We start from the raw sequence: 16,423 nt of genomic DNA on the forward strand, positions 1-16,423 counted from the left end.
TGGGCTCTGGGACAGAAACAGAAGAAGTTGTCACAGGACGCGGACGGGAAGGACTCAGAGTAGCCGAAGGAAGACGAGGAACTCTCCTCTCCCTAGCGGATTCTCGGGTACGTTCTTGGAAACGTAAGTCTATGCGGGTTGCCAGGGATATAAGATCTTCCAAGGAAGTCGGAGTATCACAACCTGCCAATTCATCCTTAATTCGAGACGAGAGCCCTCGCCAAAAGGCTCCCATCAATGCCTCATTGTTCCATCCTAATTCAGACGAAAGTGTGCGAAACCGAATGGCATATTGACCCACAGAAAGAGACCCCTGGTAAAGGTAAAAAAAGAGACTCGGTGGTAGAGGCCAAATGACCCTGTTCGTCAAATACTATATGAAAAGAATCTAAAAAGATGGATAGTTGAGAGACAAGAGGGTCATCTCGCTCCTAGAGGGGGTTTACCCAAGCTAAAGCCTCTCCCTCTAAGTGGGAAATCACAAAGGCCACCTTTGCTTGGACAGTAGGGTACTGCATAGGGAGCAACTCAAAATGGAGTTGGCACTGGTTCAGAAACCCTCTACATAATTTAGGATCACCACTGTAGTGAGGTGGTTTAGCAAGGCGAGGCGGTGGGTGAGGGGCCGAGGACTGAGAGGAAACAGGAGCAGGAGACTGGAGAGCATGAAGACGATCATCCACGGATGCCATGAAATTAAGGGTGTAGGCTTGAGTGTCACGCTGCTGAGAAAGCTCCTGTTGGAGAACTGCCAGCTGCGGAGCACTCCTAGGGTCGGAGGCCTGCAGAGACGAGAGACGAGACTCCATGGATTTCAAGAAGGACATGATCCTAGAGTGTTCTCCCGGAGGAACAGTAGTTCCTTTTGGGTAGGAGTTGGGGTACCAGCGGGGTCCATGGCCTGATTGTACTGTCTGTATTTTGAATAAATCCCCAACAGTGTCACCAGCAAAGCACCATCACACCTCCTCCTCCATGCTCCACGGTGGGAACCTGGCATGTAGAGTCCATCCATTCACCTTTTCTGTGTCGCACAAAGACACGGTGGTTGGAACCAAAGATCTCAAATTTGGACTCATCAGACCACATGTCAGATCTTTTTGAACTCCTAAAGTGAACCCGCAGAATCATGACAACGATCCTCCCAAGGGTGAGCTGGCCTGGTGGACCACCCCCAATACAGGGAATGTTAGGGGTAGGCCCGAGGGAGACTATTGCCGCAGAAGCTGATACCCGGGGACAGGAAGTAGGAGTGGAAAAGACGCAGAACTGGCTATAATGGAGACACAGGACAGACTGGCAATGACTAAGAATAGGCAGGATATGGCGGACGCCCAGGACAGACTGGATATGGCGGAAACACAGGACAGGCAGGTTATTGCGAATGCCAAGGACGGACTGGTTAGGGCGGAAACACAGGACAGGCGGGGTATGGTGGAAACACAGGACAGGCAGGGTATGGCAGAAACACAGGACAGGCGGGATATGGTGGAAACACAGGACAGGCAGGGTATGACGGACGCACAGGACAGAGCAAAGTATGGCGGACGCACAGGACAGAGCAAGGTATGGCGGATGCACAGGACAGAGCAAGGTACAGAGGAACCTGGGTCAAATGAGGACAAATGACAATCTGGCATAGAGCAGAGGAAGGAGTTAGCTTAAATAGATCGAGTGCTGCAGAACTTCCGGGTCAAGATCCTCCAGAATCATAGAGTGGAGGAGCAAAGCGTCTGCAGACCAGAGAGAGGAAGTGAGCGTGCGCAGTGAGAGGCACGCATGCGCACCCGACGAGAGCCAGGGACCGGCGGCGAGTCAGGAGAAGAGACGGGAAGGCACACGCACATCGCTGAAGCGCGCAGGGACGGGTGAGTATGTCCGTGTGCAGATTGAGCGGCAGGCGCGGCGGCAGGTGGCGCCGTGACACCAAAGCACACATTTCCACTGGTCTAATGTCCATTCCTTGTGTTATTTAGCCCAAACACGTCTCTTCTGCTTGTTGCCTGTCCTTAGCAGTGGTTTCCTAGCAGCTATTTTACCATGAGGGCCTCCTGCACAAAGTCTCCTCTTAACAGTTGTTGTAGAGATGTGTCTGCTGCTAGAACTCTGTGTGGCATTGACCTGGTCTCTAATCTGAGCTGCTGTTAATCTGCTATTTCTGAGGCTGGTGACTCAGATAAACTTATCCTCAGAAGCAGAGGTGACTCTTGCTCTTCCTTTCCTGGGGCAGTCCTCATGTGAGCCAGTTTCTTTGTAGCGCTTGATGGTTTTTGCCACTGCACTTGGGGACACTTTCAAAGTTTTCCCAATTTTTTGGACTGACTGACCTTCATTTCTTAAAGTAATGATGGCCACTCATTTTTCTTTACTTACAGTGGGGCAAAAAAGTATTTAGTCAGTCAGCAATAGTGCAAGTTCCAGCACTTAAAAAGATGAGAGGCGTCTGTAATTTACATCATAGGTAGACCTCAACTATGGGAGACAAACTGAGAAAAAAAAATCCAGAAAATCACATTGTCTGTTTTTTTATCATTTTTTTTGCATATTATGGTGGAAAATAAGTATTTGGTCAGAAACAAACAATCAAGATTTCTGGCTCTCACAGACCTGTAACTTCTTTAAGAGTCTCCTCTTTCCTCCACTCATTACCTGCAGTAATGGCACCTGTTTAAACTTGTTATCAGTATAAAAAGACACCTGTGCACACCCTCAAACAGTCTGACTCCAAACTTCACTATGGTGAAGACCAAAGAGCTGTCAAAGGACACCAGAAACAAAATTGTAGCCCTGCACCAGGCTGGGAAGACTGAATCTGCAATAGCCAACCAGCTTGGAGTGAAGAAATCAACAGTGGGAGCAATAATTAGAAAATGGAAGACATACAAGACCACTGATAATCTCCCTCGATCTGGGGCTCCACGCAAAATCCCACCCCGTGGGGTCAGAATGATCACAAGAACGGTGAGCAAAAATCCCAGAACCACGCGGGGGGACCTAGTGAATGAACTGCAGAGAGCTGGGACCAATGTAACAAGGCCTACCATAAGTAACACACTACGCCACCATGGACTCAGATCCTGCAGTGCCAGATGTGTCCCACTGCTTAAGCCAGTACATGTCCGGGCCTGTCTGAAGTTTGCTAGAGAGCATTTGGATGATCCAGAGGAGTTTTGGGAGAATGTCCTATGGTCTGATGAAACCAAACTGGAACTGTTTGGTAGAAACACAACTTGTCGTGTTTGGAGGAAAAAGAATACTGAGTTGCATCCATCAAACACCATACCTACTGTAAAGCATGGTGGTGGAAACATCATGCTTTGGGGCTGTTTCTCTGCAAAGGGGCCAGGACGACTGATCCGGGTACATGAAAGAATGAATGGGGCCATGTATCGTGAGATTTTGAGTGCAAACCTCCTTCCATCAGCAAGGGCATTGAAGATGAAATGTGGCTGGGTCTTTCAACATGACAATGATCCAAAGCACACCGCCAGGGCAACGAAGGAGTGGCTTCGTAAGAAGCATTTCAAGGTCCTGGAGTCAGGGCCGCCATCAGGGCATTACAGCCCTTACTGTTGTATGGGGCCCGGAGATCAGGAGGACAGAGGAGGGCCCGGAAATGCTGGCTGCTCTGGCCCCGCCCCCTTTGCTTCAGCTGAGCAGCTCACCGAGAACCAGAGGCAAGGGGGCCAGTCACCGTCACTCATCACTTATTAACAGTAAGGCTTCTTTACTTTTCACAACTGTGTGCACGGTGCAGCATCTCCCATCTGTGTTCTTCCTCCTGCTCCTCCTCCCGGCTCGTCCTGTCTGGCACCTGCTAGATGCCTTCTTGTCCCTGCACTGCACACACTTCCAGCCTGTGCAGGACAGCGTCTGCACACTCGTGGCTGGAGGGAAGCTGTGCAGGACCTCAATCACCTGCTGAACAGGAGGTAAAGAAGGGCCTGAATGTGTCCGATTGTTTAGGAGAGTAAAGAGGGGAGGCAGGGGCTGCAGTCAGAGACTAGAAGCAGTGATTTACTGACTGTGACCCCGGAGCTTTGTGCTCTCTGGTTGGTGTAGGATTCTCAGCCACACACAGCACCGACCAGAGAGCTCAGAGCTGGGGAACACTGGCACTAATCACTAGCTGTATTCTCTGACAGGCTGCCTCATGTCATTGATACTGAGCCCTGAGCCCATTCCCCAGTGAAGACTTTATTCACATAAACTGTACCTGTTGCATTTAACACACAGGTACAATGCACACATAATACATACATGTATAGTATATCACCAGGGCATTACTGACATGAGGGAGCATCGCCGCAGGAGCACGGCCAGGTAAGAGGAAAGATTTTTTTATTTTTATTGAAAGCGGCAAGCCCGGGGCAGAATGGGAGACACAGGGGGGGAACAATGGAGACACAGGGGGAAGTATGGAGATATGGGGAAGTATGGAGACACAGGGGGAAGAATGGAGACGCGGGAAAATATGGAGACACGGGGGGAAACAACGGAAACACAGGGGGAAGTATGGAGACACGGGGAAGTATGGCGACACGGGGAAGTATGGAGACACAGGGGGAAGTATGGAGACACGGGGAAGTATGGCGACACGGGGAAGTATGGAGACACAGGGGGAAGTATGGAGACACAGGGGGAAGTATGGAGACACAGGGGGAAGTATGGAGACACGGGGAAGTATGGCGACACGGGGAAGTATGGAGACACAGGGGGAAGAATGGAGACACAGGGGGAAGTATGGAGACACAGGGGGAAGTATGGAGACACGGGGAAGTATGGAGACACGGAGAAGTATGGAGACACAGGGGGAAGAATGGAGACACAGGGGGAAGTATGGAGACACAGGGGGAAGTATGGAGACACAGGGGGAAGTATGGAGACACGGGGAAGTATGGAGACACGGAGAAGTATGGAGACACAGGGGGAAGAATGGAGACACGGGGAAGTATGGAGACACGGGGAAGTATGGCGACATGGGGAAGTATGGAGACACAGGGGGAAGTATGGAGACACAGGGGGAAGTATGGAGACACAGGGGGAAGTATGGAGACACGGGGAAGTATGGAGACACAGAGAAGTATGGAGACACAGGGGGAAGAATGGAGACACGGGGAAGTATGGAGACACGGGGAAGTATGGCGACACGGGGAAGTATGGAGACACAGGGGGAAGTATGGAGACACAAGGGGAAGTATGGAGACACAGGGGGAAGTATGGAGACACGGGGAAGTATGGCGACACGGGGAAGTATGGAGACACAGGGGGAAGAATGGAGACACGGGGAAGTATGGAGACACGGGGAAGTATGGAGACACGGGGAAGTATGGAGACACGGGGAAGTATGGAGACACGGGGAAGTATGGAGACACGGAGAAGTATGGAGACACAGGGGGAAGTATGGAGACACGGGGAAGTATGGCGACACGGGGAAGTATGGAGACACAGGGGGAAGAATGGAGACACGGGGAAATATGGAGACACGGGGGGTGAACAACGGAAACACAGGGGGAAGTATGGAGACACGGGGAAGTATGGAGACACGGGGAAGTATGGAGACACGGGGAAGTATGGCGACACGGGGAAGTATGGAGACACGGGGAAGTATGGAGACAGGGGGAAGAATGGAGACACGGGGAAATATGGAGACACGGGGAAATATGGAGACACAGGGGGGAACAACGGAGACACAGGGGGAAGTATGGAGATATGGGGAAGTATGGAGACACAGGGGGAAGAATGGAGACGCGGGAAAATATGGAGACACGGGGGGGGAAACAACGGAAACACAGGGGGAAGTATGGAGACACGGGGAAGTATGGCGACACGGGGAAGTATGGAGACACAGGGGGAAGTATGGAGACACGGGGAAGTATGGCGACACGGGGAAGTATGGAGACACAGGGGGAAGTATGGAGACACAGGGGGAAGTATGGCGACACGGGGAAGTATGGAGACAGGGGGAAGAATGGAGACACGGGGAAGTATGGAGACACGGGGAAGTATGGAGACACAGGGGGAAGTATGGAGACACAGGGGGAAGTATGGAGACACGGGGAAGTATGGAGACACGGGGAAGTATGGCGACACGGGGAAGTATGGAGACACAGGGGGAAGAATGGAGACACGGGGAAATATGGAGACACGGGGGGTGAACAACGGAAACACAGGGGGAAGTATGGAGACACAGGGGGAAGTATGGAGACACGGGGAAGTATGGAGACACGGGGAAGTATGGAGACACGGGGAAGTATGGAGACACGGGGAAGTATGGCGACACGGGGAAGTATGGAGACAGGGGGAAGAATGGAGACACGGGGAAATATGGAGACACGGGGAAATATGGAGACACAGGGGGGAACAACGGAGACACAGGGGGAAGTATGGAGATATGGGGAAGTATGGAGACACAGGGGGAAGAATGGAGACGCGGGAAAATATGGAGACACGGGGGGGAAACAACGGAAACACAGGGGGAAGTATGGAGACACGGGGAAGTATGGCGACACGGGGAAGTATGGAGACACAGGGGGAAGTATGGAGACACGGGGAAGTATGGCGACACGGGGAAGTATGGAGACACAGGGGGAAGTATGGAGACACAGGGGGAAGTATGGAGACACGGGGAAGTATGGCGACACGGGGAAGTATGGAGACAGGGGGAAGAATGGAGACACGGGGAAGTATGGAGACACGGGGAAGTATGGAGACACAGGGGGAAGTATGGAGACACAGGGGGAAGTATGGAGACACAGGGGGAAGTATGGAGACACGGGGAAGTATGGCGACACGGGGAAGTATGGAGACACAGGGGGAAGAATGGAGACACGGGGAAATATGGAGACACGGGGGGTGAACAACGGAAACACAGGGGGAAGTATGGAGACACAGGGGGAAGTATGGAGACACGGGGAAGTATGGAGACACGGGGAAGTATGGAGACACGGGGAAGTATGGCGACACGGGGAAGTATGGAGACACGGGGAAGTATGGAGACAGGGGGAAGAATGGAGACACGGGGAAATATGGAGACACGGGGAAATATGGAGACACGGGGGGGAACAACGGAGACACAGGGGGAAGTATGGCGAGACGGTGGAAGTATGGAGACACTGGGGAAGTATGGAGACACAGGGGGAAGTATGGAGACACAGGGGGAAGTATGGAGACACAGGGGGAATTATGGAGACACAGGGGGAAGTATGGAGACACAGGGGGAAGTATGGAGACATAGGGGGAAGTATGGAGACATAGGGGGAAGTATGGAGACACAGGGGGAAGTATGGAGACAGGGGGAAGTATGGAGACACAGGGGGATGTATGGAGACACGGGGGAAGTATGGAGACACGGGGAAGTATGGAGACACAGGGGGAAGTATGGAGACACGGGGAAGTATGGAGACACGGAAGTATGGAGACACAGGGGAAGTATGGAAACACGGGGAAGTATGGAGACACGGGGAAGTATGGAGGCACAGGGGGCAGAATGGAGACACAGAAGTATGGGGACACAGGGAAGTATGGAGACATGGGGGAAGAATGGAGACAGGGAAGTATGCAGACACAGAGAAGTATGGAGACACAGGGGGAAGAATGGAGACACGGGAAGTATGAAGACACAGGAGGAAGTATGGAGACACGGGGCAGGATGCGAGACATGGTAGGATGGGAGACACGGGGGCAGGATGGGAAACACAGGGGGCAGGATGGGAGACACGGGGGCAGGATGGGAGACATGGGGCAGGTTGGGGGGCAGGATGGGAGACACGGGGCAGGATGGAGACAGATGGGGCAGGTTGGAGACATGGGGCAGGATGGAGACAGATGTGGCAGGATCATGGGGCAGGATGGAAACAAATGGGGCAGGATCATGGGGCATGCTCATGAGGCAGGATGGGGCATATCCAAGGGGCAGGATGGAGACAGATGGGGCAGGATGGAGACACATGGTGCAGGATCATGGGGCAGGATGGAGACACATGGGGCAGGATCATGGGGCAGGATGGAGACACATGGTGCAGGATCATGGGCAGGATGGATATAATAAAGACAGATGGGGCAGGATCATGGGACAGATAGGGCAGGATCATGGGACAAATGGGGCAGGATCATGGGACAGATGGGGCAGGATCACGGGACAGATGGGGCAGGATCACGGGACAGTTGGGGTAGGATCGGACATCACATGGGGGCAGAATGGATACTCATGAGGGCAGGATTGGAGAACATATGGCTGGAGCCAGGAATGAGATACATGGGGGTCACAATTGGGGATATTATTACCATAAGGGCTAATTGAGGGATATTATTATTGCAATGATGTATTTATTTTATTTTTTAAGGATACTGCTTTAAATGCGGGAGGCGGTACTGTTACTGTGCAGAGCGACACTATATTGCCTTTTTTCTTTATCTGGTGTAGTTTAGAAGTTGAGAAAAAATTAAGTAATGTGTTCTACAAGTGGTGCTCTAGCTAACTGTGTTATTTCCTGGCTGGAAGTGATGGCGGTCTGTGGTGGATGAAGATGAAAAGAAAAGATGAAGGACTTCACCTAGTGACGTCACTGTATTACCTTTAAACTGATACTATATATAGAGCTCCTGTGTATAATGTCATTGATCACAGTATAACCCAGGGGTCAGGAACCTTTTTGGCTAAGAGAGCCGTAAACGCCACATATTTTGAAATATAATTCCGCGAGAGCCGTACAATATGTTTAAAGGGCCATTGACAGATCAATCGCTCCAATGTTCACTTAGTACAGCAAGGAATGCTCCTCCCTGCTGTATAAAGCCACAACTGGACTGAAACAATGGTAATTAGCAGTAAAAAATTAAATAAATAACTTACATTGTGAGCTTGCGATGCATGACATCAGTCCAGCAGTCTGGCTTCTTCTTTTTCCTGCGCATGACTGGAAGCTGGCATTCTTCCCACCTGATGTTGAGAGAATGCCAGCTTTGAGGCATTCGCAGAAGAAAGAAGCTGGAATGTTGGACATGTCACACAACGCATTGTCAGTTATGTCAATTGTCTATTTTATTATTTTACAGCGAATTATTGTTTAGGTCCAGCGGTGGCTTAGTGCAGCAGTGAGGAACACTCCTTTGTGTACTAAGTGACCGCTGGAGCAATTGTATCTGTCAGTGGCCCTTTTAAAAGTGTTGGTCTTACAGAAAATGAACAAAAAAGAGAGGCTCAGACCCATAGGGAACTAAAGCATTTACTACTTAAAGTGGTACATACAAGCAGGCACACCCAGTGTAATAAATAATTGAACTTTATTAAATAGTCTCACTGTACATAAAGTGCACACATTGACTTGTATTTAATTTTAAAGAACAACAAATCTCCGAACTCTTTTTTTTATAACATAATAACGTTTTAATGCTGTTGCTAACCAACGATGAATAGAATACTTCCTACCATTAATGTGACTTCTGGTGCTGCATGGATTTGCTGATGGCTTTGTAATCTGGTTCATACGTGGTGAGGTTTAGCTTCATGCAGGCGTTGAGACTTCCATCCGTTAAACGTGAACGTATGTTAGTCTTGATGTGCTTTAGATGTGAGAAAGACTGCTCGCATGCATAGGTAGAGCCAAACATTGTCAGTACAGCAATACCCACACGCTGCAGTGTTTGGTATGTGACAGGAAGTGCATTCCAAGTTTTGACAATCAGCTGGTCTGCATGTTGGAGTTGTTTCATTTCTCTCCACTTGTGTTTGCTTGCCAACTCTGCTTGCTGTCGTGCAAGTTTTTCCAAATCTTCATTAAGTGATTTAAACTTATTCACCCACATGTCTGAAGCCTTCAGGTCAGCAGCTTGTAGCTCAAAATCTCTGATGGAGACACCAGGGATATAACTCAGGTCAGTGCTGTCCAGTGCACACTCATGTGGATGAGTGATGAACTTAAAAAGACGAGTGTGCTCACGAAATTCTCCAAAGCGCGCTTTGAATGATTGCAGGAGATTGGATGTAAAGCCTGCTAGCTGCTGAATATCAAGATGTTGTGCAGGGTCATTTGCTGTGCATGCATCTTTAAACTCTCCCAGTTTTTCAAAGTGTATTAAACGACCTGTTTCAATGTCTGCGATAAACAGTTCCAGCTTATTTTCAAATGCAAACACAGCTTGTTGAAGCGATAAAACTGTATTACCAACGCCTTGCATTTTCACATTGAGCTGGTTCAGATGTTCAGTCATATCTACAAGATAGAAGAACTTCAGGAGCCACTCAGTGTTGGACAACTCAGGATGGTCAACGTTTTTCATTTCAAGAAAAGTTCGTATTTCACTCAGACAAGCTGCGAAACGGCTGAGCACCTTCCCTCTTGACAGCCAGCGCACGTTGCTGTGCAGAAGCAGACCAGGATAATTATTCCCAACTTCATCCAGGAGTGTTTTAAACTGGCGATCATTTAAAGCACGGGCAACAATAAAGTTGACCACCTGAATGACAAGTGACATCACCTCACCAAGCTGCTCACCAAACATCTGAGCACAAAGTGCCTCCTGATGTAGGATGCAGTGAAAACTAAGGATAGGTCTTTTTTCATGTTCACGAAGAAGCGCTACAAATCCTTTGTTTTTTCCTACCATGCTTGGAGCACCATCAGTACACACTGAAATAAGTTTATGCATTGGTAGATTTTTTTCTTTAGTGAACTCAGTGAATGACTTGAACAAATCATCCCCTCTTGTTGTCCCTTTCAGAGGCAAAACAGCAAGACTTTCCTCATGTAACGTGTCACCGACAGCATACCTTGCAATGATGCTGAACTGAGATATATGGCTTACGTCAGTTGATTCATCCAAAGCAAGAGAAAAGAACAGAGCTGTATTTATGTCCTTCACTTGGGATGCCTCAATCTGATTTGCCATCATGATGGCACGGTCATGAACTGTTCTTGCTGACAGAGGCATGTCTTTTATCCGTTTGATAATCTTGGCTTTATCCGGAAAATCATCAAAAAGTTAATTGGCAACATCAAGCATAAATGTTTTGGCATACTCCCCATCTGTGAATGGTTTTCCGTTTCTGACAATTGCCAAAGCACCAACAAAGCTAGCCGAATTTAAGTCACCTTGTTGGGTCCAAACTCGAAGTTGCTGCTGACTAGCTTGCACTTTGCACAGCAGCTCTTGACAGGCTTTCTTCCTGCTGTCCCCTGCAGGATATTTCGATGCAAATGAAGCATGGCGTGTGTCAAAGTGGCGCTTTATATTTGACCGCTTCATGGATGCAATTTTATCATTGCATATAAGACAAACTGGTGAACCTGCTCTCTCCACAAAGGCAAATTCGTCTGTCCACTCCTGCTGAAAAGTACGATACTCCTCATCCTTCTTTCTTTTAGCCATCTTCTTCAATAAAGGGCAGTACTGTGGGGTGAAAAGAAGGCTCTGAGTCATTATTTCTTTAATTTGTGGATTTGTCTGCAAGCAGGGCCAACTCCAGGTTTCTTTTGGTCCTTGTGCTATAGAACTTTAGTAGACCTTTAGAAGAGCTGTCTTCTTTTCGTCACGGATTAGTCGGGTGCACAGTGGTCTATACAGCACAGCCCGCACAGTGGTCTATACAGCACAGGCCGCACAGCGGTACATCCAGCACAGCCCGCACAGTGGTCTATACAGCACAGCCCGCACAGTGGTCTATCCAGCACAGCCCGCACAGTGGTCTATACAGCACAGCCGGATGGTTAGACCACTGTGCGGGCTGTGCGGTATATACATACCACTGTGCGGGCTGTAAAATAAAGAGGAGAAATCACGCTGCAGCCGATCACAGCTATGGGCCCCAGGGGCCCGAGCTCCTGCTGCACTGTGCCCCCGTACCTGTCCCTGGTGGTCGATGTAGTAGAAGTACTCCTTGGTTTAGGGGTCGGGGTTCTGGCCCTGGACATAATGAAGGCTCCTGCGGGGGCCCCTGAGGGCCGGGGACGGAGCCGCAGCGCGTGACAGGACATGGCTAGGACGGCCGCGGGTCACTATGGAAACAGGTGCTGCCGCTTCCGGGCACCGCCGGAAACATGGGAACTGAAGAAAGCATCCGCACGCGATGCTTGTGTAGTGGGCATGTCAGGGGCGTGGCGGCGGATACAGAGAGCCACCCCCTGCTATGGATGGGAGGAGCCGCTCTGCAGCGTCACTGAGCCTGCGCACTGCTGCTTATCTATAGATAGAAGTAAGTGACGGAAGTGTGCGGGAGCAGGAGGCGGACATAGTGCGGTGACCAGGGGCGTCTGACTTGCCGGCCCCGGGCCCCCTGTCTGCGAGCCAGATACGGCCATCAAAAGAGCCATATCTGGCTCGCGAGCCATAGGTTCCCGACCCCTGGTATAACCTGTACAATATATACAGTTCTCGTGTGTATAATGTCACTGTTGATCACTGTATTACCTGTACACTAATACTGTATACAGACCTCCTGTGTATAATGTAATCTGGATCACTGTATTACCCGTACACTATACATTGTATACAGCGCTGCTGTGTATAATGTCACTGGTGAACACTGTATTACCTGTACACTGACCCTATATACAGAGCTCCTGTGTATAATGTCACCGATAATCACTGTATTACCTCTACACAGACATTGCATACTAAGTACAGATCTACTGTGTATAATAACACGTATGGTGAGATTAGTATTGTGTTTTTTTTAATTAATGATCAGTATTGTAGTGTTCAGTCACTATGTGGTGGTAATATGTTGTCCGGCCATGGTGCGGCGGTATTTGTTTCTTGCTTGTGCTATTTGGTCACTATGTGGTGGTAATATGTGATCTGGACATGGCGTGTCGGTATTTTTTCCTTGTATGTAGTATTATAGGTCTCTATGTGGTGGTAATATGGTGTCTGATCATGGTGAGGTAGTATTTGTCCCTTGTATGTGATATTATTGGTCATTTTAAGAATTGAAAAATAAATAAAAATATACCTAGATTGTATTGCTTATTTTAACAAATGATTAATAGGTTGCAGTAGAGTAGGGCCCGACCAAAAGAGTCTACCTTGTCGTGGTGGCGGCTTAAAAAATTGTTTGGCAAAACAAAAGCTGCCGGCTATATGTGTGATCTGGTGATGGGAACTGTTAATGTGTGATTGGTGAGAAGTGGAGTTTTTCCAAAAGAGTGGTGGGGCTGTGGCCAGTTTGAGGGGTGGAGGTGGGGCTGGGGTGGAGCCTGGGCGGAGTCTCGGGGGGGCCCTGAAAATTTTGCCAGTATGGGGCCTCAAAATTCCTAGTGGCAGCCCTGCCTGGAGTTGCCTAGCCAGTCTCCAGATCTCAACCCTATAGAAAACCTTTGGAGGGAGTTGAAAGTCCGTGTTGCTCTAGAGGAGATCTGCATGGAGGAATGGGCCAACATACCAACAACAGTGTGTGGCAACCTTGTGAAGACTTACAGAAAACGTTTGACCTCTGTCATTGCCAACAAAGGATATATTACAAAGTATTGAGATGAAATTTTGTTTCTGACCAAATACTTATTTTCCACCATGATATGCAAATAAAATGTTAAAAAAACAGACAATGTGATTTTCTGGATTTTTTTTTCTCAGTTTGTCTCCCATAGTTGAGGTCTACCTATGATGTAAATTACAGACGCCTCTCATCTTTTTAAGTGGTGTAACTTGCACTATTGCTGACTGACTAAATACTTTTTTGCCCCACTGTAGCTGCTTTTTTCTTTCCATAATACAAATTCTTACAATCTTTTCAGTAGGACTATCAGCTGTGTATCCACCAGACTTCTGCACAATGCAACTGATGGTCCCAACCCCATTTATAAGGCAAGAAATCCCTCTTATTAAACCTGACAGGGCACACCTGTGAAGTGAAAACCATTCCCGGTGACTACCTCTTGAAGCTCATCAAGAGAATTCCAAGAGTGTGCAAAGCAGTCATCAAAGCAAAAGGTGGCTACTTTGAAGAACCTAGAATCTACTATATAATTGTCTAAGGGTCACTTCCATCTTTCTGTCTGTCCTTCTGTCTGTCTGTCACGGATATTCATTGGTCGCGGCCCCTGTCTGTCATGGAAATCCAAGTTGCTGATTGGTCACGGCAAAACAGCCATGACCAATCAGCGACGGGCACAGTCCGGAAGAAAATGGCCGCTCCTTACTCCCCGCAGTCAGTGCCCAGCGCCCGCATACTCCCCTCCAGTCACCACTCACACAGGGTTAATGCCGGCGGTAACGGACCGCGTTATGCCGCGGGTAACACACTCCGTTACCGCTGCTATTAACCCTGTGTGTCCCCAACTTTTTACTGTTGATGCTGCCTATGCGGCATCAATAGTAAAAAAAATGTAATGTTAAAAATAATAAAAAAAAACAAAACCTGCTATTCTCACCCTCCGTCGTCGCGTCCTCTCCTCGGCAGTGCAAGCGGTAGGTTCCGGGGCCAAGGATGGTATGCGAGAAGGACCTTCCATGACGTCACGGTCATGTGACCGCGACATCATCACAGGTCCTGCGTTCATCCAACCCTGGGACCGGAAGCTGCCGCGTGCACTGCACACAGGCGACAGGACTACAAAGGCTCCCTCGGAAGGTGAGTATATGTTTATTTTTATTTTAACTCTTTTTTAACCTGTTACATATGTGTCTGGGCAATATACTACGTGGCTGGGCAATATACTACGTGACTGGGCAGTATACTACGCGGCTGTGCTGTATACTACATGGCTCTGTGCTGTATACTACATCACTGTGCAATATATTACGTGACTGTGCAATATACTACTTGGCTGGGCAATATACTACATGGCTGGGCAATATACTACGTGGCTGGGCAATATACTATGTGGCTGGGCAATATACTACGTGGATCTGTGCTGTATACTACGTGACTGGGCAATATATCCTACGTGACTGGGCAACATACTACGTAGCTGTGCAAAATACTACGTGGCTGGGCAATATACTACGTGGTTGGGCAATATACTACGTGGCTGGGCAATATACTACATGGGCTGTGCAATATACTACATGGACGTGCATATTCTAGAATACCCGATGCGTTAGAATCGGGCCACCATCTAGTATAAGACATATTTTCAGTTGTTTCACACTGTTTTGTTAAGTATATAATTCCACATGTTCATTCATAGTTTTGATGCCTTCAGTGTGAATGTACAATTTTCATAGTCATGAATAGGGTTGAGCAAAACGGATCGGACAAATTCAAAAAATCGCCGACTTTCGGCAAAGTCGGGTTTCATGAATCCCGTCACGATCCTAGAGTGGGATCGGCCATGAGGTCGGCTGATCTTCGCGCCAAAGTCGCGTTTCGTATGACACGTTCAGCGCCATTTTTCAACCAATGAAGGAGGACGCAGAGTGTGGGCAGCGTGATGACATAGGTCTCGGTCCCCACCATCTTAGAGAAGGGCATGACAGTGATTGGTTTGCTTTCTGCGGCGTCACAGGGGCTATAAAGGGGCGTGCACGCCGACCGCCATCTTACTTCTGCCGATCGTAGCATAGGGAGAGGTTGCCACAGCTTAATCAGAAGAAGGGATATAGATAGGGAGGGAAGATTAAGCCCCGAAACTGCTTGTGCTGTAGCGATTTCCACTGTCCAACACCACCATTTGCAGGGACAGTGGAGGCTATATTTTTGTGCATCAGCTCTGTAGCTTATTAGGCTGCCTTATAAGGCTCCCTGATAGCTGCATTGCTGTTTGGACGCTGCTGTGCAAACCAACTGCTTTTTTAAAAGCAAAAATCCTGTTGCTCCTTTCTGCACAGTTATCTTGTTTATGTGTCCACACTTTTGTGTGCAGCAGTCCTTTTTATTGCTGCCATACTTTTCCGGAGATCATTGTAGGGAGATTGAAATTGTACTACAGTCCTTGTATTTTTTTATATATCTTCCAGCCACTTTCTGCCACTTAGATTGCGTTGTTTTATACACTGGGCCTGAGTTTTGGGTCAGTCTCCCCCAAAAAAAGGGAGTTTCAAATTCTCACAAAGTGGATCTACTGCAGTCCTGTTAGTTTGGTGTATGTCAGCCAGCCACTTTCTGCTACTTACATTGCGTTGTTTTATACACTGGGCCTGAGATTTGGGTCAGTCTCCCCCCCCCCAAAAAAAAAGGGAGATTCAAATTCTCAACAAGTTTATATACACCTTCTACCTTGTTTTACAGTACCATATAACGGTTGTTATTTTGGTTAGATTTTCCAAAAAATGAGGAAGTCTCGTGGAAGAGGCCGTGGGCGGTGGTTGCCAGCTGGTACTGATGGTGGTGGTGGTGGTGGTGCATCTGGTGGTAGTGGCAAAAGCACAATAGCACCTAGGGCTGGAGGTGTTGAAACAGCGTCATCGTCTGGCTACACAAGGCCTCGAAGGCTCCCTTTTTTTCGTAGAAAAACGGCTTTTAAAGCCGGAGCAGCAGGAAAAA

At 48.7% G+C, this 16,423-nt stretch overlaps 1 protein-coding gene across 1 annotated transcript; it reads right to left on the minus strand.

Annotated features, from left to right (window-relative positions):
* Nucleotides 1-9,432: 9,432 nt before the first annotated feature.
* On the minus strand, nucleotides 9,433-10,932 carry LOC138671661 (general transcription factor II-I repeat domain-containing protein 2A-like). The gene has a single exon (XM_069759832.1). It carries the CDS (start codon nucleotides 10,930-10,932, stop codon nucleotides 9,433-9,435), a length of 1,500 nt encoding a protein of 499 aa, XP_069615933.1.
* Between the last annotated feature and the right edge of the window lie 5,491 nt (nucleotides 10,933-16,423).

This window comes from Ranitomeya imitator, chromosome 3 (genome assembly GCF_032444005.1).
Source record: "Ranitomeya imitator isolate aRanImi1 chromosome 3, aRanImi1.pri, whole genome shotgun sequence".
Classification (NCBI taxonomy): Eukaryota; Metazoa; Chordata; class Amphibia; order Anura; family Dendrobatidae; genus Ranitomeya; species Ranitomeya imitator.